Consider the following 24890-nt stretch of genomic DNA (forward strand, 5'->3'; position numbering starts at 1 on the left):
AAATTTGCGGAATTGCGGGGATTCCGCACACCTAGGAATGCATTGATCTGCTTACTTTCCGCATGTGGCTATGCCCAACATGCGGGAAGTAAGCAGATCATGTGCGGCTGGTACCCAGGGTGGAGGAGAGGAGACTCTCCTCCACAGACTGGGCACAATATAATTGGTAAAAAAAAAAAGAATTAAAATAAAAAATAGTCATATACTCACCCTCTGATGGCCCCGGAGTCTTCCCGCCTCTCATCGGTGCACGCTGCCGCTTCCGTTCCTATAGATGGTGTGTGTGTGTGCAGGACCTGCGATGACGTCGCGGTCTTGTGATTGGTCGCGTGACCGCGACGTCATCGAAGGTCCTGCACACACACACACCATCTATAGGAATGGACGCCGCTGAGGAGATCGGCTGTCTGCAGGTGAGTATAACCATTTTTTTTATTATTTTTAAATATTCTATCTTTTACTATTGATGCTGCATAGGCAGCATCTATAGTAAAAAGTTGGTCACACTTGTCAGACACTGTTTCACAAGTGTGACCAACCTGTCAGTCAGTTTTCCAAGCGATGCTACAGATCGCGGCCCTGCACTTAGTAACCCGATTTTACCCTGGTTACCCGGGTGCTGCAGGGGGACTTCGGCATCGTTGAAGACAGTTTCAACGATGCCAAAGTCGTTCCCCTGATCGTTGGGTCGCTGGAGAGAGCTGTCTGTGTGACAGCTCCCCAGCGACCACACAACGACTTACCAACGATCACGGCCAGGTCGTATCGCTGGTCGTGATCGTTGGCAAGTCGTTTAGTGTAACGGTACCTTTAGTTTTTCTTAAAAAAAGCAAAGAGATAATATGGTTTGACAGGAGTGTAACCTCAGAGATAGGGTTTTGCTTGACAGCTTCTCACTGTGCATAGACATGGATATAAAGCAGCAGCAAGTCTGTGGTGGGTGAAGACAAGCTTTTATAGATGAGCACATTGTCCTTCTACCTCACAGCCCAGCACCAAATAACCTGCAAGTTCTAAGGGGAGCTTCAGTTGCTTCTTTAACTGGAAAGATAGCTGTAACTTCTAAAAGACTGTCGGCCGTACTGAAATTTTGACTGTACTTTGGTTCATGAGAAGTGAGAGTGCAATGAACCTAAGTGACAAGAAACCTTCTTGCACTGAGTGGTATCGCCGACTGCCGGTCATCTCCACTAGGGAATAGGCCTGCTGTACCGCCTTTCTGTGTCGGTAGTTTGTGTGTGGTGCTTGCATTTCACTCCTGCCGAATTACTTCATTTGTTAGCAGATAGTTTGGAGTGTGTTTTTATCATGAAAACCTATTGTGTCCTTAAAGAGGTGCCAAAGTGAGTTTCTAAAGAAACCGAGTCCAGAATTGTTTAAAGGCATAGTAATTATATGTAAACTTTTGACTTTGCAGTAAGTAATAAAAATGCTTTAAAACATTCTCTCATTATTCTGGCATTTGGCAAATATTAATAATTATGGTAATCCTAATTGACTTAAAACGGGAAAGGTTTATTCTGATTTCATGTCAGATATTGAGAAAAACATGCATATGTGTCTTTTTATATAGTGTATGTAAACTTCTGGTTTAAATTATACATGCATGCTGTTTAATAATTTGTTCAAAGATATTTCCTGGTATACAAGTAAGGCTCACTAGCCTGTAGTTTCCTGGCTTCATCTTCTTTCATTTTTTGAAGATAGGGACAACATTTGTCCTTCGACAATCATCTGACGTAGTACAGAGATCAGTATGCCTCATAACTTAATGTGGTCATCAGGGAGACCATTATAAAATGATAGGTAAGTTTAGAAGTACATATACTCTGCTAAAATTGTAGAATGGATAGATCTGTTATTGATATGCAAATAATGAAAACAATGGAATCAGAATTTTTAAAACATCTCGACTTAGGGTACCGTCACACAGTGCAATTTTGATCGCTACGATGGCACGATTCGTGACGTTGCAGCGTCGTATGATTATCGCTCCAGCGTCGTAGACTGCTGTCACACTTTGCAATCACGGCGCTGGAGCGATGCCGAAGTCCCCAGGTAACCAGGGTAAACATCGGGTTACTAAGCGCAGGGCCGCGCTTAGTAACCCGATGTTTACCGTGGTTACCAGCGTAAAAGTAAAAAAAAAACAAACCGTACATACTCACCATCTGATGTCCGTCAGGTCCCTTGCCGTCTGCTTCCTGCTCTGACTGAGTGCCGCCGTACAGTGAGAGCACAGCACAGCAGTGACGTCACCGCTGTGCTCTGCTCTCACTTTCCGGCCGGCAGACAGTCAGAGTGGGAAGCGGACGGCAAGGGACCTGACGGACATCAGATGGTGAGTATGTACGGTTTTTTTTTTTTTTACTTTTACGCTGGTAACCACGGTAAATATCGGGTTACTAAGCGCGGCCCTGCGCTTAGTAACCCGATGTTTACCCTGGTTAACAGCGAACGCATCGCTGGATCGCTGTCACACACAACGATCCAGCGATGACAGCGGGAGATCCAGCGACGAAAGAAAGTTTCAAACGATCTGCTACGACGTACGATTCTCAGCAGGGTCCCTGATCGCAGTAGCGTGTCAGACACTGCGAGATCGTAACGATATCGCTAGAACGTCACGAATCGTGCCGTCGTAGCGATCAAAATTGCACTGTGTGACGGTACTCAAGCATGAGCGCCACTTGCAGAAATACACGCCTTGGCTGCTATCCAAGAGTTTATGGATTTCTCCAAAGTGTCACAAGACGACAGGTCACGTTTCTTGTTACTGTGAGCAGTCTGCAAGGTCTTAACGTGCTACCATGGCCTGCAGTGTCTTCGTATTTTATTATCTGGGATGTTACCGCTCGCCAATTGCAAATGGAGCTGCCAGCAGCATATCTTGATGATTTGCTCAAGTCCATTCAGAACATTTCTCAGACAACCATTAGTAACCTCAGTGATAGCAGCCAAAGTTGGTAAGTGCAGTGACTTCTGCATTTGGCGTTCATACTTTACAGTATACTGAATTAATCGGTTATGAAAGGTTTTGGTTTTTTTTCTCCACAATTTGCATATCATTAACATGTCTATCCATCCTGTGATTTCCATAATTCCACGTTTCCTTCTTGGTGTTGTAGTTTCAATGTTGTGGTGTGTATAACTAGTACATGCACAGAACAAACACCTTGAGTACCAACCAGCAAAACCACTGACCTTTACATATTCTTGTTGTTTGCTTGCAGACTGAAGAATGGGAGCAGTGTCTTTTGGTGTGAAAATCCCACAAGAAATTGGGGTGTGAAATACAGATCCAGCTTGTGCTTGAACTGATTTCAGAGCGGATCTGTTAAGGAGATTTAATCTGGTTCCAGAATCTTCAGAGGAGAAAATGCATCCTTGCTAGGAAAGTGAAGAACAATTAAAAGGAGATGAATGGTTTGGACTATGTTGATTGTATTTATTGCACTTTCCCACCATATTTAGTGAATATAATAACATATCCTACTAAAAACCATCTGCAGCAGTGAAGATGAGCTCAGTGAGCTTAAGTGAATAAGCTCAAATAATTATGCAGATGTGTGATGTTACTTATATTATGGGCATCTTTAACTTAAATGAACAATAATTTGAGCTAAATGGTGGCCACATATCTTAGTTGTTGGCCTACTCCTCCCTCACTATACACTTTTTTTCTCGGCAAACAAATAGTAACAATAATCTGCCCCCACTAACAGCAGCTCGTCCCCCTGAGAACAAAGGATTAGACTTCAAATTCAAGATGTTGAATATATATATTTATTATATAATTTTAGACATTTGTCATCCATGCTGTAGCTACACCTATGTAAGTGTGGTAAGAAACTTACAGTACCAATCACCGTTTTTCAGTTCAACTTGGTTTTCTTCTCACCTGACATCTATGTGTAAGCCGGAAGTTGCTTACAATGCTAGTCTATGGAACATCCTTCTGACACTCCATAGATTTACCGTACATGGTAAAAGCCACTTCCACCTCAGAGCCCAGTGTGAGCCAGTGAGTCGGAATAGAATTTATGAGAAGCTAATAAACTGGATTGGGAGTGCTTCTTTGAGACGCAGTTCCACGGTGAGAACGGGGTAGGGGAGCAGAGAGGCTCAGACATGGAAAATCCCATACACATAATATTTGACTATATGGTTTGGATTTTTGCCAAACAGGAGGTGAAAGCACCATCTAGAAGGAGCAGGAACTGGTTAGTGAAACACCACAGCAGCAAAGCTTCTGTGAGCCTTGCTTTGATGAGGGGGCATGGTTGAGTCAGATTCATTTTATGGATGAAAATTGTGTTGCATGAGGTACACCACAACTCGTCATGACTTATGCAAGCGGTTGTCACCATGTCCTGTCCCCTCTACAGCTCCTCCCATTTTGGTGGAGTCAGACAAAACTGGTGTGAAACCACTAAGAGTTGCTAAATTTTGCGACATATTAAAGTGTTTTATGCCAGTTTTCTGATGATTAGGTGGGTAAAGTATTCATTACCTCGATTTCGACTTTGACCTTCTTCAGGAACGATATTCTTCTTTGATAAGCATCTTTATCTTGAATTATCATTTCACGCCATTCCTTACTAACTTTCCAAATGCTAACAGGTAAAAAAAAAAAAAAAAAAAAAATAATGCATATACTACGTTTAATATACATTAAAAAAAAATATAAAACAGTAAGCTGTGTATTAGGATAAACAGACTTCCAACAGCAGGGAGAAATTGTAATCCCAACATTAAAAATTAATCTGAAAACATCTATACACTACTCAAAATGTCTTCAGCTAGGACTGGCATTGTAAGTAATGGATAACACCATGATATGCCGACAAGTGACAGCACTGCTCATAAAATGTATTTTTTTCCTGTAGTCTGGTAGTGTAGTCATCGTATTGGCTACATGGGAGGGCAGACCCAAAACCCTCAATAATGAAATGTTGAGCAATGTAGGGGTTAACGAGAATCTGTCCCCATATTTAAGCAATCTAATATATTAATATATTGCCCAGAAGATAATGCATCCGCACTTCATTATCCTACATATCACCTCCTAGAGCATCACTCTGTTCCTGTGACGTTGAGTGCTCGTCCAGAAATATCACGCGTGCACATTCCACCTCCCAGCGTTCCACCCTCCTATGGGCATAGGCTTTATGTTCCTTCTGTGCGGGCGAGTCTCTGGTACTTGTGTAGTGCAAAGTTTCAGTGCACTAGAGAAAGGTTGGAGTGGAAACACACGTGACTGACTGGCACCTGCGCAGAAGGAATGTGAAGCTTATGCCCATAGGAGCGCAGAACACTGAAGAGGAATGTTGGGTGATGGAATGTGCATGCACAAGATTTCCTCAGGTGCACCCAACCTCACAGGAACAGAGTGACGCTGAAACATGGTAACAGTTTTGAAGGTTTCTGGGCAGCGTTCTTCCCATAGCCTGGAAGAACTCATTTACATAATTGGTTAAAAGCAGATTTCTCAACAAGGCATCTGGTATGAGGCATACATGAGCAGTCTATAACCTATATGCCCATATTAATGGGTTAGATTTGATAGATCAAATGTGGTGACAGATTCCCTTTACGACCTATGACTTATCTATACATCATAAATCGCCTGCCTCCCTTTCATGTGGGCTCTGTCGCTGAGCCCGCATCTTTTCATGGAGAAGACAGCTGATCTGTCCAGCCGCAGGTTGAAATCTCGATCCACCCGTGGCTGTTAGCATGTTAAATGCCACTGTCAATCTCACAGCTGCATTTAACATGTATGTGCCAGAAGCATGTCACAAAATCGTAGCCGGCGTTCATAGCAGACGATGATTTCTGCTACACATAGCAAGGCTGAAGCTCTGCTATGGGTAACACAAGCGATCCGGAGATCACAGCTTTAAGGTTCCTAAGGAGACTATTGAAGGGGGGCGTGTCCTTGCTGGCCATGTGATTGGACACAGGGAAGAGTGCTCCTGCTGCTAAAGGGACAAATATCCTGTGCAAACGTTGATTACCAGACTTTTTTGCCACAAACCGGTTAGCTGAAGGTCTGGGGAGCAAAGCGGTGCTGAGTGGTGGATCCGGCATCAGAGGCAATGACCAGACGGAGGCAGAAGGATGCAGGTGCTGGCGATGCAGGAGCCAGCCAAGATGGCGCCGAGGTCAGAGAAGAAGCTGACAGGGAGAACGCCGCATGTCAACGGCGTACGGAGGTGGTGGCGAAGCTTCAGCAGTATGCCAGAGTGGAAAGCTGTGGAGGAGGCAGAGCAAGGAACTGGAGCTGATAAGGAGGAGGATACAGCCCTGGCTGCAAAGCATGAGGTACAGAGGGGGAAAGAGAGAGGCATCATGGTGGGGGCAGGGGGTGGACCTGAAGGCTTAATGCAGAAAGAGGAGCCGACCCTCAGAGACATTGTTGTGCTGATATCCTCGTGCCAGCAATCCTTGAATTCCCTAGCCCTGCAGATGCAGGAGGTAAAAGGGGACACAGCACAGATTAATGCAGCCCTGCAAAAGATGGACAGACGTATGGGAGAGGTGGAGGAGAGGGTGAGCACGGCAGAAGACCACATAGTTAAACTGCAAAAAGCTGAGAAAAAGTTTGCCCAAGCAATATCAGAGCTCGCTGCCAAGAATGAGGATCTGGAAAATAGATCCAGAAGGAATAATATACCTACAGTGGGGCTGCCTGAAAAGACCGAGGGGAGAAACCCCACAGAGTTTGTTGAAAGCTGGCTGCTGGAGAAAATTGGGGGCGCAGTGCTGACAAAAGTATTTGCTGTTGAAAGAGCTCATAGGGTTCCGCCGCAGCCCCCTGCCCTAGGAGAGAATCCCCGTACCATGCTTGCCAAAATACTGAACTACAGGGACAGAGACATTATCCTCAAAAAGGCTATAGAAATGGAGGATCTGACGGCTGGAGGTCAAAAGATTGCCATCTACCCGGATTATTCTGCTGCAGTCCAGAAACAACGGATGAAATTCACTGGGGTTAAGAGATGACTGAGGGAACTAGGAGTGCAATACTCTATGCAATACTCCCCGCAAAGTTGAGACTGGTGGCTTTTGATAAGACCCACTTTTTCCTGACACCAGAGGACGCTACCCAGTGGATTGATACTAATGCGAAAAAACTTAAAGGAAAGGGCGATAGACATCTCGGCGAGATCCGGACGGGAGTTGTTTCTCTGTTGCTGGAGGAGGGATTTGCGTTTAACGGCACATTGGTTAAAGGGTTGAACAGCGGTTGAGGGCTCGGCTGTGCCATATTGAGTGATTGACCGGAGGGGATAGTAACGATTAATAAGTATGGGGAGGTGGGTTATGCCGGGTACTGCAAATTGGTTTGGTAATTTCTCTACATGTTTATTTAAGTTGGAAAAAACAAAAACTGTGGGAAATTCAGATTGTTACTGCAGCGAGAGGCGCATGGAGAGGGTTAAGTAAGGGAGTGTTTGCAATGGGCGGTGGAGCCCAACTCTTGATGAGAGGTAGAATGTGTTGTATTGGGGGGGGGGGGGTTAGGGGGGCAAGTTGGGAGTTGGTAGGGGGGGTGGGAGGGATTAGACAGCTCATACTTGGAAAAGTGGATACTATGAAGGATGAGCCGTATGATGGGGGACCGCATTAAAATATTGAGTTGGAATGTAAGAGGCCTAGCGGATAAAACTCGGCGAGGGTCTCAATGATATGCCTGCTGGAGACACATTTAGTGCAGGAAAAGGTGGATGTATTGAACAGGTGCTGGATACAGAGGGCATACCATTCTACCTTCTCTACGTACTCTAGGGGTGTGTCGGTGTTGGTACCTGTGGGAGTGCAGTATGAAGAGGTGATGGTACAGGAGGATGTGGATGGTCAGTATGTGGTGATGCAATGCAAAATAAACGGAGTGTTGATGTGTATAGCGGCAATGTATATTCCGCCTCCATACTCAAGTAAGAAAATTAGAGAGGTGCTGGAGAGGGTGGAAAGCTGGGGCCCGATACCATTTCTAATTATTGGGGATCTTAATAATATATGTGATGACTTTTGGGATAAAAATAAAAACTCCCAGAATAGGACAGTGGGACACATTACTACGTTTGGGACTTATATTCGTGAAGTGGGTATGACTGATCTATGGAGAGTTAGGCATGTTGGGGAAAGGGGGTATTCATATTATTTACCGGCTCATGGTACTCTATCCAGAATTGATTTGGCATTGGGCAACCATCTGTTGCACACGATGGTAGGGGATTTGAGATATTCGGCCAGGGCCATCTCGGACCATAGTCCAATTGAGGTGGAGTTTCGGCCGATGGGGACAGGGGCCGTGAACAGGAGAGAGTGGAAGATTCACCCTAACTGGCTGCACAGTATAGATCTAGATAAGATAAAAAGGGAGTTGGTGGAATTTTTTGAGCTGAATGATGGGAGTGTAGATGCTCTTACTGTATGGGAAGCCATGAAGGCGTACTTAAGAGGGCTGCTGTTTAGAGACATTAGTAGGTGTAAGCGGAAGTAAAGAGAGGCAGAGAAGGCAGCGATTGATGGGTTGAGGGCAGCGGAGGATGAGATGGTGACACTGGGTACTCCGGAAGCTGGGAAGAGATTAAAGGCAGTTCAAAGTCATCTGGCAGAAATTTTGCTGGGTAAAGCTGAAAGGAAGAGGGAATTCATGAAGCTGGCTTATTATCAGGAGGGTGAAACCGTAGGTCACATGCTGTCGCTGGTGGCTTCTGCCCAGAGAAGTACTTCGTTTGTCCATTCTCTGGTCTCCGGAAGTGGTATGAGTGTCTCTGAGACTCCAGAGATTTTGGAGGTTTTTGCGGATTTTTACGAGGACCTATATTCCTCTCGGGTGGATGGGACGGTGGGAGACACAGTGGCATTCCTTGAGGGACTGGAGCTCCCGAGGTTGAGTGATGCAGATAGAGAGGGCTTGGAGGCTCCTATCACGGAGGAGGAACTGGGTCGGGCATTACAGTCTATGGCTAATGGGAAGGCGCCTGGAGTAGATGGGTTTCCTGCTGAGGCCTGCAGGGCCTGAAACTGGAAAAGGGGTTTTATCAGAAAAGAGGGAAAATTGAAATGTTCGATAAGCTGTGGTCTCCGTGGCTTGTCATGGGATAGGTTTGTTATAGAGACCGGGTGAATCAAGACCCTGAATTGGTGAAAACATAACACGTGACCTATGGTCCTAACTGAGGGGATAGTCATCCTATAGATTTGAGTGCGGAGCTATTAAACAAGTTGGGCTGTTTTATTGGGGGGGCGGGATAAGTTGGGATTGCGGGGTTCGTTTGGGGGGAAAACTTTACTGAAAACAAGAATGTAACATGTCAATTGTAATGTTATTCTTAATAAAAAAATTTTTTTTTTTTAAACTGAAATAAGACTATTGAAGAAAGTGAAAAGTAAAATATATAAATATATATATATTTAAAATATAAGTTCAAATCATCCCCCTTTTGACCCATTCAAAATAAAACACTAACAATATAAAAAAATACACATATTTGGCATTGCTGAGTTCAGAAACATGAGATATCAAAATCTAAAAAAAATTTAAGACAAATGGTAAATTGCATAAAGAAAAGAAAAAAAAAAAAATCGAAGCCAGAGTTACAGTTTTGTGGTCCCTGAAAAATTGCAATAAAATGCAGCAGGCAATCAAAAAATCATATCTACCCCACAATGGTATGCATAAAAACGTCAGCTTGAAACGCCTGGAGGTAACATCACCGCAGGAACGCGGCCAGGTAAGGAGAAAGTTTTTATTGAAAGCGTCAAGCCGCAATATGTTTCGTCGGAAGGATGGAGACACATGGGGCAGGATGGTGAGATCATATGGGGCAGGATGGTGAGATCATATGGGGTAGATCACATGGGGCAGGATGGGGAGATCACATGGGGCAGGATGGGGAGATCATATGGGGCAGGATGGGGAGATCATATGGGGTAGATCACATGGGGCAGGATGGGGAGATCATATGGGGCAGGATGGTGAGATCATATGGGGTAGATCACATGGGGCAGGATGGGGAGATCACATGGGGCAGGATGGTGAGATCATATGGGGCAGGATGGTGAGATCATATGGGGTAGGATGGTGAGATCATATGGGGTAGATCACATGGGGCAGGATGGGGAGATCACATGGGGCGATCACATGGGGTGGAATGGATACTCATGAGGGCAGGATGGGAGAACATTTGGCTGGAGCCAGGAATGAGATACACAGGAGCCAAGATGGGGCATATTATTACAATAGTGGCAAATTAAAGGATATTACTGCAGTGATGTATTTATTTTATTTTTTGAGGATACTGTTTTAAATGGGGGGGGGGGGGGTTCCTGTTACTGTGCAGAGCGACACTATGTTGCCCTTTTTTCTTCATCTGTTGCAGTGTAGAAGTTGAGAAAAAAATAAGTAATGTGTTCTGCAAGTGGAGACAAGTCCTGGCTGGAAGAAGTGATGGCGGTCCGTGCTGGATGAAATGAAAAGCGAAGATGAAGCACTTCACCTAGAGACATCACTGGTGAGTCAGTGTGTTACCTGTACACTGACACTATGTACTATATACAGAGCTCCTGTGTATATGGTCATTAGTGATCACTGTATTATCCGTACACTGACACTATATACAGAGCTCCTTTGTATATTGTCACTGGTGATCACTGTATTACCTGTACACTTATACTGTATACAGAGCTCCAGTGTATGAGGTCACCGGTGATCACTGTATTACCTGTACACAGACATTGCGTACTAATTACAGCTCTACTGTGTATAATGCCACTTAAGGTGATATTAGTATTGTATTTGTTTTTTTATTAATGATCAGTATTGTAGTATTCAGTCACTATGTGGTGGTAATTAGTGATGAGCGAATATACTCGTTACTCAAGATTTCCCGAGCACGCTTGGGTGTCCTCCGAGTAATTTTTAGTGCTTGGAGATTTAGTTTTCCTCACCTCAGCTGAATGATTTACATCTTTTAGCCAGCTTGATTACATGTGGGGATTCCCTAGCAACCAGGCAACCCCCACATGTACTTATGATGGCTAACAGATGTAAATCCTTCAGCTGCGGCGATGAAAACTAAAATTTAAAATAACACATAAATTTCATTCCACTTCACAATTGTGTTCCACTTGTTGATTCTTCACCACCAAAAAATTACATTTGATATATTTATGTTTGAAGCACGATATGTGGGAAAAGGTTGAAAAGTTCCAGGGAGCCAAATACTTTTGCGAGGCACTGTGTGATCTAGTGATGGGAACGGTTAATGTTTGATTGGTTAGAAGTGGAGTTTTTCCAAGAGAGCGATGGGACTGGACATTTCAAGGGGTGGAGGCGGGGCTGTGGTGGAGCCTGGGTGGCGTTTCAAGGGGGCCCCAAAAATTTTGTCAGCATGAGGCCCCAAAATTCCCAGTGGCAGCCCTGTGGAGAATCATAGTTGCAGGTTAGTTTTAGCATTTGGTGAACATGGTTAATAAAACCCCAAACAACAATTGCTTTTATTTTGCAATTTCACCGCACTTGGATTTTTTTTCTCCCAGTGCCATTACACAATATGGTAAAATCAATGGGGTCATTCAAAAGAACAACTCATACCGCAAAAACCAACCTTCCAACAGCCATATTGATGGAAAAATTAAAAAAAAAAAAAAAAAAAAAAGAAGAGGTTATGGCCCTGAGAAGAAGGGGAGCAAAAACCTAATGCACAAAAATGGAAAATACCAAGGTGATGAAAGGGGTCTACGAAAGTGCTCCAGACTTATTCTTCTACCTGTCATTATCCTGGGTCCTGCCCATTTCCTTACCGGTTTCTCTTCCAGGGTATGGAATAGCCCCGTACCAAGAGTATGGAAGTCCACCCATGGGCTACACAGGGCTGTTTAAGGTTATGTGCATATATTCATTATTCGCAGCAGAAATATTTGCTGCAAATACTGATGTATTAGTAGAAAAACAAAACAGCATAAAATACACGCGCTGTTGAAGCATTTTCCCATTCATTAATATGTGTGCCATCTTCAGCAAAATCACTGAAAATCAACATGCTGCAGATTTAAATCTGCTTCAAATCTGCTCAGAAAAGCTAAGCAATGTGTGTATGAGACTTCATTGATCTCATTTACTTTACTGGTACTAGGAAATTCTTCAGGTTTTGTCACAAAACGGAGCAGAAAAAAAAAAATGCAATAGTGATGTGCACAGATCTACTTGCTCTTCCCTCAGCAGCTTGGGTCCTAGTTGGTCCGAGTTCACTGGTGGAAGCCATATATCAAGTGCATTGTGGATGCTTTGAGGGTGAGATTGCAGCAAGAGGGAGAGGGCTAGCTGAACTGCTAGTTTGCGGAGCTCAGCTCTCAATACTAATGAGGAGTTGTTGAACTCACAGTAAGGCCATCAGTCTGCAAGGCAAATCTGCACTACCAGCAGGCCAAGTCCAAGCGCCTCTTCTCGCTCCTGTGAGGCCTCACTCACATAGTATTCAATTTAAGAAAATACTCTTGTATATTGGTAAAGTGTGCAAAAAACGAATGTGGCGTCATCAAGTGTTCATGATGAATCAGGTCTTCAGTCCTTGCAAAGGATTTCTCCGCTCAACCCTTCACCGTGACTAGAGATACAAGGAATTTTGCACTAAATGGGGGCCCATTTTTTTAAGAACTTAGATAAAATTACTTTAGTACCAATTGCATGCAGGATTTTAAAAATAAACCCCCTTCCCTCCCCATTTACCTGCAAATACTCTCCACGTTCAAAACTTTAAATATAAATGCTATTATATGCTTCAAATTTCTGTATTTCAACTCTGATAAAATATCTATTGCTTCCAAACCCATTTTCCGGCCAATGAGTCTTGTCAGTTCATCTTCAGATCCATCTGAATAATCCAGACTGCCCAAAAGTTCCTGTACGGTGGCCTGTTGAGCCCTTTTCCGGGTGCTTCTTACTAGCATATCACGAACTACCCGCAAGGCAGGGGTGCCTGTTAAATCATCAACCTTTAGGAGAGAACTGTTTGCGCTCTCGTCAAAACTGAATTCACTTTCCTCGGTTACAGAGTTCCTTGACACTTTTGATTTGTACAATGAACTCAATATCTGAGTTTCCTTAATTTCTTCCTCGACATCTGACTGAGAGCCTCGTTCACGCAGGGTTGATAATCTCCTGCATCGATCTAGTTTCCGCAGACGAATTTTACTATGAGTGGATTTAGGGCCTTCTTTTTGCTTCTGAATAAGCTCCTGAAAAGAGCCTTCATGATCACTTATAGAGTCTTGCGACTTGTCCAGGCTAAGCGAATGAAAAGCGCTGTCCTCCGTTATCGAATTTTCTAGATCCGTTACTGGCGTGCAAGTTGGGGTACATAAATTAAATTGAAAACTTGCAGCAAGGTTACTAATGGGAGTCTGAAATGCTTCTTTGGCATCTGAAATTAAGATGCGTGAAGGTGTGACATGCAATTCTGTAATGTTTCCTTCATCACTGCTCAGAATGCTGTCGTTAGGTGATTCTGTGGGGTGATGAACTGGAGACAGGTTTTCAACCTCTGGAAAAGGAAGAGCGTCTCCTTTACATTCATCTACGGTAGAACTCCTCTGCTGGGCAAAAGACAGTCTCCACTTTTTACATGACATGCTAGAATCACTTTCCGTTTTTAATGTGCTTGTTGCTATTGGTTTGTAGGCTACATCTCTTGGGGAGATGTTATTGGAAAGGCCTGCCTCAAAACTAGGAACTCTTTGAAATTTTGTCTCTTTTTCCAACATTTCAGCCGAACTGTCTGAAGCTTCAAAATCCAAATTTCCACCAGATGTCGCCTTAGAAAGAAGGAGTCTGCGTCTCAATGAGAAGTCTTTTTTAGCAGCTCTTGGCGTTTCATATATATCTGTAGCCTGACTACTGTACTTTGAGCGTGCTCTAGGCTCCAGAAAGATTTTACGTATTGGAGAGCATTCCAAAGTAGGATCTACATTTTCAGAGTTTTCCAAGTCTTGTGATGGAGTTCCACTAACTAATGAATCACTGCTCCTTTCTCCAGAGTCCGAGCTGAATACCTTAAGAGATTCATTGTATCCACTATCTTGAGATAAATACATGAGGCGGTTTCTGTAGTCAACATGCTTCTTTGAACCTGCTACATAACTTGCTTGATTCACAGCAGGACTGTCCAAAACAGATCTTTTGTATGCCATTTCTGATTTCTTTCTTCTGTAAGCCTGTAAAACAGGTTTGACCAATATTACATTTGTTGTAAAATATGTCAAGTACAGAAAAGAAAATAGTAAAAATTTCAATCGACCTAATAAAGTATGTGCTTACTTGTATTGCTCAAGTACAAGCAGCACCGCTGCACAGAAACCTCTGAATGGAAGTTCTGCCTAAGAAAATTGGCTAAATATCCCAGCAGGTTGGCTAACTATCCCAGCAGGAGGAATAATGGCAGAATAACGGACACCACTCATTCAGACTTTTTATCCACTGAAAGTTTCCATTCATATTCTTCATTAGGGAAGTATCCGGAATTACAATGGAACATATACTTACATGTAAACTGTTTTTGCCATGCCTTTTTTTTGTTTCTCAGTAGCTTTAGATTTATTTTTCTTCATATAAAGCTCAGTGTATATTAAAAAGTTATGCAACTTTCTAGCAAATGGATTTATAAACAATGGGACAAAATTCTTTTTTTTTTAGTCCTACTTCTGGCCAAGTGTATCACTTTTTACAAGATATTCTGTATTACATGTGCAAAAAGTAAAAAAAAAAAAAAAGTGCAACAAAGTGACATGCTGTGGATTTCAAATCTGCCCCATGAATCAATTGATTGATAATTTATTTTCCATATTGTTTGGAAGATATTTGATAATAAGGATCCACAAATGTGCCAGATTGGTGATAATAGTCAGTGCTCAGGGCAACGTAGTTGAAATCCCCATATTTTAGGAGAACAGGGATCAGTGTCCTACAAGTGAAAGTAGGAGTGTCTGAGCACTAGCTCAGATAAACTATCGGATTCAGAGTATGTTCCCACGGTCAGTAAACGCTGCAGATAGGACGCTGCGCACATCCACAGTGTTCAGATGTTACAGCATAGTGGATGGTATTTCAAGAAATCCTATGCCCACTATGCGTGCATCAGCACCCGCGGCTTCCCTGCAGAGACAGACATGTGGCGCTTCTTTCCAGACCTCAAGCATGTCTATTTATCTTGAGATGCGAGTCTCCACAAGCTAAATTTCACCCATCCAATGTATTGGGCTCGGTGATTCTGACACCTCAGGGTATGTGCAGATGATCAGGAATGGCTTAGGGTATGTGCACACGTTGCAGATTTGCATGCAGATTTTTCTGCACTAAATCCGCAGCTCTTGGCAGAAAACGCATGTGCGTTTTTGAAAGCTAAATAAATAATGTATTATGGAGCAAAAAAAAAAATAAAAAATTGTGACGTAATTTCTTGTCCAACCTCCTTTTTTACATTTGTCCAACTCACACTCCATCACACACACACACACACACACACACACACACACACACACACACACACACACACACACAGATCTATGTATCTACCTATAGATATATGCATGGATAGGTAAATCTATGGATAGATGTAGATAGATATATGGATAGTTAGGCTACTTTCACACAGTTTTTTCCATAAGGCAGGATCCGGCGAATTTTTGAAAAAACGGGATCTGTTGCAAATATTGAAAAACTGATGCAACTGATCCGTTTTTTTTTTGTTTTTTTTGTGAGAGAAAATGGAAAATGTGCATGATTTGAATGGAAAAATGCATGAAAAACCAGATTCGGAGGCCGGATTCATCATTTCACATCTCCGTTTCATACGTTTTTCGCCGGATCAGTCACTGGGCTTTTTTTCGCCACACAGAAAAAAACGAAAAAAAACACAAAACCTTCCTCTCTACGTTTTCTCCTTCCGCCAGAAACAGCTTTTTTGACGGATCTGGCAAAAAACGGATGAAACGTGTGGCCATCAGGCGCAATCCAGCGCTAATACAACTCTGAGAAAAAAACTGATCCAGCGGAAAAAAAACGAATCCGTTTTTTTTCCAAAACTCGCCGGATTATGCCTGACGGCAAAAACCTGATGTGTGAAAGTAGCCAGATACTTAATCTATAGATATATCTATCTATAAATATATCTATAGAAAGATATAGCCATAGTTATAACTATAGATATATCCATAGATATCCATCTATAGATGTATAGATTTATCCATAGATATATAATAGCAAGGCCGATGCTGATTAATGAACATTTTTTTTTTTTTTTAATTAAACAAGGAAAAAAAAAATGGCGTGGGCTCCCTCGCACTTTTCTGTGCCAGAGGGGGGAAGGCCAACATTTGTAGCCTGGGAATGGGGTAATACCCATGGCCCCTTCCCAGGCTATGAATATCAGCCCGCAGCTGTCTGTGTAGCCTATACTGGCTATTAAAATAAGGGGACCCCCCCCCCCAAAAAAAAAAAAAAAAAATGACGTGGGGTCCCCCTATATTTTATAGCCAGAAAGGCTACGCAGACAGCTGCGGGCTGATATTCATAGCCTAGAGAGGGGTCATGGATATCTGTAAGATGCGCCAATTCCGGCACTTAGCCCCTCTCTTCCCACTCCCCTGTAGCGGTGGGATATGGGATAATAAGGAGTTAATGTCACCTTACAGTTACATTAGCAAGGTGACATTAAGCCCGGTTAATAATGGAGAGGCGTCAATAAGACACCTATCTATTATTAATCCTATAGTAGTGAAAGAGTTAAACAAAAGACACAGCCAGAAAAAAGTATTTTAATATTCTTAATTTCACCATACTCGATCGCCTGCAAAAAATTAAAAGTAAACCAACCGTATACTCACTTTCCGCCGTAGTCCAATTAATAACGAGTGTCCCACGACGATCTCCCCTATAGAACAGTGACATCAGGTGATGTCACTGTTCTATAGGACCTCCAGTGACAAACTGACAGGAGACAATGTCTCCTGCAGTGCATCACTGAAGAGGTTACCGGAGTTCAGGGTCTCACTTTATGGCAAAGCTGCGTGGGAATTTTCCCCACACAGCAGTGCCACAAGTGAGAATAGGGACTATTTCTCACAGCGGCGGGGGAATACATTGCGGAAGGATACCTTCAGTCATTGTATTCCTGGAGCCCCTGGAGAGCGGTTGCATCAGCTGATGAGACTGCTCTCCACGGGAGATCGTCTTGGGACACTCGTATTATTTGGATTTCTGCAGATCAGGGAGTACACGGCTTGTTTATAATTTTAATATTTTTTTTACAAGTGACAATGGCTTCGGGGATCAAGGTGATGGTGAATATGTACTCTATGTTGTATGTACTGTAGCTATATGTATGTACTGTATGTCTATATGTATGTTGTATGTATATATTGTATGTATGTTGTATGTACTGTATACAGTATATGTACTGTTGCAAGTTCTGTATGTACTGTTGTATGCTATATATACTGTATGTCATATGTTGTATGTACGTTGTATGTACTGTTGTATGTTCTGTATGTCATATGTTGTGTGTTGTATGTACTTGTCATATGTTGCATGTGTTTTTTTTTTTTTTTCTTACATTCAACACAGCCTGATGATGGGACTACTACTGTCCCATCATTGGCTAATGTGTCAATCACTGTCACTGTAGCAGGCATAGCCCAATGGGACTTATAGTCCCATCAGACGATGCCTGCACGCACGCACACACACCCCCAAAGACAGCCCGCAGACCCATACACGCACACAGTCACCGCCCACACAATTCCCTCCTACCGATCTGCAGCATTTCACCAGCAGCTAAACCGCAGATTTTTTTTTGCATCTGCGGTTTTGCTGCGGATGTGCCCGACTCAATGCAAGTCTATGGGTGCAGAAACGCTGCAGATCCGCACAAAGAATTGACATGCTGTGGAAAAAACGCTGCGTTTCCGCGTGCTTTTTTCCGCAGCATGTGCACAGCGGATTGAGTTTTCCATAGGTTTACATGGTACTGTAAACTGCATGGGAAACTGCTGAAGATCCACAGCATCAAAAACGCTGCGGATCCGCGGTAAAATCCGCAATGTGTGCACATGGCCTTAGTGTTTGTTCAGGATTTGACGCAGGTGAAATCTGCATTTGAGGACACTGGCAGGTCACCTTCATTTTTACATGTGTTTTTTTATCACTTGAAATAAAGCTAATTGAAAGTTGGCTTCTGGGAGGGGAAAAAAGAAGAAAAAGTGATTTCCCGTCTGTAGATATAGTGGGGTATGTGCACACCGCCGGTAAATGCTGCGGGTTGAACTCTGCGTACATCTGCAGCGTCAAGATGTTACAGCATAGTGGAAGGAATTTCAAGAAATCCCATGCCCACTATGCGTGCACCGACACCCTGTGGCGACGGACATGCAGCACGTCTTTCCAGACCGCAGCATGCTAACGTAGCAGATGCTCAGTCTCCGCTGTGTAAATTACCCATAGACTTTCATTAGATGTGGTCAAACTGCATAATCTTCCTAATCACATGCGTATTAAGTGCGAGAACGCAGCTTACTACATATACTAATTTAAATAATGGTAAATCTTGTGAAACAGCCAGATGTACATGACAGGAAGTGGAGGGAAGCACAGAGAGGTCAGTTTAATGTAAATGTCCTCCCCGCTTTTAACAAATAATAAAAAAAAATTATATATCTATCTATATATAGTGGGGTCCCCCTATATTTATTAACCAGCCAGAGTAAAGCAGACTACCGGGACTGGTATTTCAGGCTGGTAAGGATCCAATATCCATGAACCTTACCAGCGTGATAATACCAGGCCGCAGCGGTCTGCTTACCTTGGGTGGTTAGCAAAAATAATGGGATCCCCTAAAAAATAAATAAAATAGTGTGGGGTCCACCTATTTTTGTTAACCAAACAAGGAAAAAAGCAGACAGATGCGGTGTGGTATTCTCAGGCTGGCGAGGCCCATGGATTTTGGCCCTCAGCAGCCTAAAAAAAAAAAAACCACAGCCGCCCCATAATTGGCACATCCATAGACGTGCCAATTGTGGAACTTTACCTGGCTATTCCCACTTGCCCTGTAGCGGTGGCAAGTGGGGTTCGTGTCACCTTTGTATTGTCAGGTGACATCAAGCCCACAGATTACTAATGGAGAGGCATCTATAAGACACCTATCCATTATTAACCATATAGTTATATGGTAAACACAGACACCCAGAATAAAGTATTTTAATTGAAATAATGACACAGCCTCCTTTAATAGATCTTAGTTAAACCATACTTACTGCATCGCCTATTCCACCGATGCCCTTGTCTCCTGGGAATGAAAATAAAAAAGCAACAATACTCCTTACCTGTCCGCCGAGAAGATATACATACTGTCCCATGAAGAGTCCAGCTCTGCTACATCTGGATGCCTTTGGGTGAACGGTGGTATTATGCCACCATCCAGAACACAGCTGAGCTTGAAGCTGATGACCAGAGATAACCCCGCTCTCAGCAGTCACGTGCACTGCAGTTCTCACGATCAGCTGATCGCGAGAATTGCAGTGTACGTGTACTTCTGGCTAAAACAAGATTCACCATTATTTAAATTAGTACACATGCGTAGTAAGCTGCGGTCCCGCACTTAATACACATGTGACTAGGAAGATAATGTGGTTTTACCGCATCTAATAAAAAATGTATGGGTAATTTACGCAGCAGAGACTGAGCGTTTCAGCTACATAAATTGGCATACTGTGGTCTGAAGAGACGCGCCACATGTCTGTCTCCACAGGTAACATGGAGGCGTTGGTGCACGTATAGTGGGCATGGGATTTCTTGAAGTCCCATCCACTATGCTGCAACATCTGGATGCTACGGGTTAGGCTACTTTCACACTTCCGTCTTCCAAATCTGCACAGGATCCGTCAAGACGTTGAAATGACGGATCCTGTGCAGATTGTGGAAAACGTGTGCACTGGGCCCGTCTTTCTGATGGACCCGTCGAGGCTGTGTGCACCTGTTGTCTATGTGTTTTCGCAGCGGTTTTCCGCTGCGAAAACGCATACACAACACAAACCAGGTTTAAAAAAATAATAATAAATAAATAAATAAAAATCGCAGCATTCTCACCTACCGGCGTTCCCACGCAGTGATGCTCCCGGCAGCTAGCTTTCCTAGTACTACATTGCGAAACCTCACGAGACCGCGACTTCTCGCGAGATTTCGCAATATATTACTATGAACGCTAGCTGCCGGAAGCATCGCTGCGTGTGAACGCCGGTAGGTGAGGATATTGCGATTTTTTTTTTTTATTATTATTTTTCACATTCTATCTTGTTACTATTGATGCTGCATAGGCAGCATCAATAGTAAAAAGAGAAAGAGCGAACGAGAGAGAATTTCCCTGACGGGAAATTCTTCCATGCATGCCCTTTGAAAAGACGGGACCCGTCGCTGGATTCCTGCTTTCCACAGGCAGCGACGCATCCTACGCCCATAGGCTACTAGGCCTCAGTTTGTAAGCTTGCGAGCAGGGCCCTCATTCCTCCTGGTATCTGTTTTGAACTCTGATTTCTGTTATGCTGTAAGGTCTATTGTCTGTACAAGTCCCCTCTAGAAGTTGTAAAGCGCTGCGGAATATGTTGGCGCTATATAAATAAAATCATCATCATTATTACTATTGTAGCCAGTGACGGGTAGTGCAGGATGTGTCGCTGACCGATTTTCCGACGTGCAGAAAAAAACGTTCCTCTGAACGTTTTCTCTGCCCTACGGACCGTTTTTTTGTTTTATGCAGGATCCAGTGAAAAAGGGAAATTAGACTTACCGGTAATTCCATTTCCAGGTAGTCCCTCAGGACAGCACCATGGAGGACGTCCTTCCTTGACCCATAGCGGGACAGTATCATAGAGAGGTTAAAAGGACCCTCCCACCTCCACCCTCCAGTGTTCTTTCAAAGTACCACCAAAGGATGGAAATAAATGGTCTAAACGTGCCCTTACAAACATGTCTGTAATAATCATTAAACTGCTTCATCTTAATTTCGAGCCATGGTGACCCAAAGGACGAACGATCTGCCGGTAGATTAATCCCGAACAATCCTAAAAACAGAAACATAAGGGAGGGAACTATGGGTGCTGTCCTGAGGGACTACCTGGAAATGGAATTACCAGTAAGTCTAATTTCCCTTTTTCCTATTACGTCCCTCAGGACAGCACCATGGAGAATACCAAAGCAACTCTCCCAGGGTGGGTACAGAAGCCCAGGAATCAAAGTCCCAGGCAAAAACCAGACTAAATATATAAAGGATCTGAAAGATCAGAAAAAAAAAAGATATCTAAAGAGATCCGCAAAGAAAATCACCGTAGTGAGTGCCTGGTATACATCTATAATGGCCAATTTCAGTATGAATGTGGTAAATGTAATAAGCATCAGAAGCAGAGAGTGTGATACACCCATTGTACTCCAATACCAATAATGAACCACAGCAAGTTATTTATCGTGATAGATACTTATAGACATCGCAGCCCCAGAATAGGGTTAGAGAACCTTATTGCCCAGCAAAATATGGTGAAAGTCACAGCCACCACACAATGAGGACTGTACCGACCAATAATAAGCTGCATGTGCTTATAACCCAGGATTGTTCCTTCGTTGGTCCTTCTGGGCTCAGGTTAAGTCTTGGTTACAGACCAGCTTACCATATTATAAGGAGACCTGCAGGACAGAGGTCCTGGACTGCGGGAATATCAAACCAATAACAGTTAGTACATGGATAATGGCAGAGCATTGGGATGTACGCACATTACTCATCCAGGAGATCACGTCTATTCCAAATCCTTAGATGTCTAACCCCAAGTAAGGGTTGGATATTATTGAAACTAAGGAATACACCATCCGGCAGGTAATATCTCCTGCCATTACCAATGTCGGGCTTCTCATTAGAAGCGCTGAAAGAGAAACGTGGATCATCACTCCTGTTTTACTGATGTTAGACACAGGGAGTCCAGACTCTGAATCGATGAAGGTGGTGGGGGTGGTGCTAGTAAAAATCTTCAGACACTTGAAATTATTCGGAACTGCATTTATACGAGTCGTTAGTCCAAATATTATAAGTATGTCAACTTATTTGTCCATATATGCATATTACGCACATAGATATCCCAAGAGGCAATCTTCTCAGGGATCTTTATACACCCAGACTACCATTGTGGGAGTAACCATATTCCATGGCTAGAGAAAATATTATGTAATAGACTTGCCTTTAGCACTCAAAGTAGAACCTACCTGAGAGATCTGTTCCAAACAGAAGAAATGCAGATTTTACTAAGCCAATTCAAGCCTGTTTGCTTGACTAAGCCCTGTTGTAAAGAATGAAGTAGCAGAAGCTGGATCTGGGTCCAAAACACAAGGACTCCATATCCAGAGTTGAGGCCCAAGACAAAAATGTGAAGTGGTAGGCCGATGATACAATGTGCGGCCACACAACAAGGCACCAGACAGAAGGTCTGACCCAGTGGCTCACAGCCAGAGGCGAAAAAGGCACCAAGCCCGACACACTAATAATACACCCTGAGGCAAAGGGCACCGAAACCCTATGATGCAATATGATGCATATAGGAACTATGAAGCAATATAATGCAATATGATGTCCAAAGGCACTATTAGTCTGATTCAATATGATGCAATATGATGCACATAGGAATAATGAAGCAGTATGATGCAATATGATGCATGAAGTAACTATGAAGCGCTATGGTGCATATAGGAACAATTAAGCACTCTGATGCATATAGGAGCTATGAAGCAATATGCTGTAATATAATGCACAAAGGCAATATGAAGCACTGATGCATATATGAACCTTGAAGCAATATGATGCATAAAGGCAATATGAGCACTATGATGCACATAGGAACCATGAAGCAATATGATGCAATAAGATGCAGAAAGGCAATATGAAGCACTCGATGCATAAAGGAACCATGATGCAATATGATGCACAAAGGCAATATGAAGCACTATGATATAGGAACAATGAAGCACTATGATGCATATAGGAACCATGAAGCAATACAATGCAATATGATACATGAAGCAACTTATGAAGCGCTATGATGCATATAGGAACTATGAAGCAATATGATGCACAAAGGCAATATGAAATAGTATGATGCCATAGAGGCCCTCAATATGATGCATAGAGGCACTATGATGCAGTATCATGCATAGAGGCACTCAATACGATGCATAGAGGTACTATGATGCAGTATGATGCACAAAGGCACTCAATATGATACATAGAGGTACTATGATGCAGTATGATGCACGGAGGCACGCAATATGATGCATAAGCAGTATGATGCAGTATTATGCACGGAGGCACTCAATATAATGCATAGAGGCACTATGATGCAATATTATGCACGGAGGCTCTCAATATGATGCATAGAGGCACTATGATGCAGTATTATGCATAGAGGCACTATGATGCAGTATTATGCACGGAGGCACTCAATATAATGCATTGAGGCGCTATGATGCAGTATTATGCACGGAGGCACTCCATATGATGCATAGAGGCACTATGATGCAGTATTATGCACGGAGGCACTCAATATAATGCATAGAGGCGCTATGATGCAGTATTATGCACGGAGGCACTCAATATGATGCATAGAAGCAGTATGACTTACACTTTTAAGCAAAAGAGCCATCTATCAGAGTTCCAGATAAATCTCCACTCTGAACAGTACATCTCATTTGTCAGACTGACTCCACCCGAAGGGGCTAATTAATGAGCAGCAGCTGGAGGGCAGTCTTCATGGAGACAATGTGCTGAATTAACACCTTGTGTCCTCCTCTGGATGGAGTAGTTAGGTTGCAAAGAAAAGTGAAACACTTGCTTATTCAACCAGAATGGAAAGCATGCTCCCAAAAAGTCACTCTGAAGCCCAATCATAAGGCTCTGTGCAGACAAGACCTGCAACTAACTGAAGTCCAGTCATGAGATGTAGCCTGGACATATGGCCCTACCATAGCCTAGAGGTCCAAGGCCTAGCTGCAAATGGGTTCCAGGTACAGCTTTGGCACAAAGGCATGAGACTAGAGTCAGCCCAGAGGCCCAGGCCATCAATGCAACATTAAACCATGCACTCACCTGTGCTGGCTCCATACCTGCTAGAAGACAGGGGGAGCTGGTAACGCCGAGAGCCTACCGTGGAAGGAAGTGGCGTCCCATTAGGAATGCTGCATTACTGCCTGTGCCCCCTTCCGTGTTCCATCAAAGAATGCACGCCGATCCTATGTGCCGGCGCCTCTTTCTGACGTCACCGGAAGCACAATGGACTTCTCCACCACACAACTTTCGGGAGTAGCGGTGTTTTGCCGGTCGGCGTCCGAGCCGAGAGCCCCCACCGGGAGGAAGCGGCTCTACCCAGGAGCCCATCCGCTCAACTGGTCTCTGGGGCTGAGGGACTCCCCACTGGGGAGTTTCCACCCTGGGCTACTTGACAGGGGAAAGGATTGGACCTGCCGCACAATCCCCCTAAGCCCATTGCACAGGCTGACTGTTGGCTGAAGAACCTCTCAAAGAAGAGTCGGCCACGGTCCGTCTGACCAGGAAAAGGGAAGGTTAAGACCCCCAAACTCTGAGTCCATCTGGTATAGCACTGGTAGCTGAGGGACCTCTACCCAGTTAGGTGTCGGCCACGGACCACTTGATAGCCTGTGGATTCTCTTCCCCCTATCTTCGCTCTAGGAGCAACCTCTCATACGTCCGTCCCTGTAGGGACAGGAAAAAACACTGGAGGGTGGAGGGTCCTTTTAACCTCTCTATGATCCTGTCCCGCTATAGGTCAAGGAAGGA

The 24890-nt window shown here is 43.6% G+C and overlaps 1 protein-coding gene across 2 annotated transcripts in view; it reads right to left on the reverse strand.

The window, feature by feature from the left end:
- The window catches only part of FBXO43 (F-box protein 43), a 55815-nt gene that overhangs the window by 1667 nt on the left and 29258 nt on the right, over positions 1-24890 (reverse strand). For both annotated transcript variants that reach the window (XM_077270895.1, XM_077270894.1), the window contains exons 2-4: positions 12746-14229; positions 4514-4616; positions 3205-3390 (exon numbers count right to left, since the gene is read on the reverse strand). In XM_077270895.1, the coding sequence (XP_077127010.1) occupies positions 3205-3390; positions 4514-4616; positions 12746-14229 (1773 nt within the window). The remainder of the gene's footprint in view (positions 1-3204; positions 3391-4513; positions 4617-12745; positions 14230-24890) is intronic.

This window comes from Ranitomeya variabilis, chromosome 6 (assembly GCF_051348905.1).
Source record: "Ranitomeya variabilis isolate aRanVar5 chromosome 6, aRanVar5.hap1, whole genome shotgun sequence".
Taxonomy (NCBI): domain Eukaryota; kingdom Metazoa; phylum Chordata; class Amphibia; order Anura; family Dendrobatidae; genus Ranitomeya; species Ranitomeya variabilis.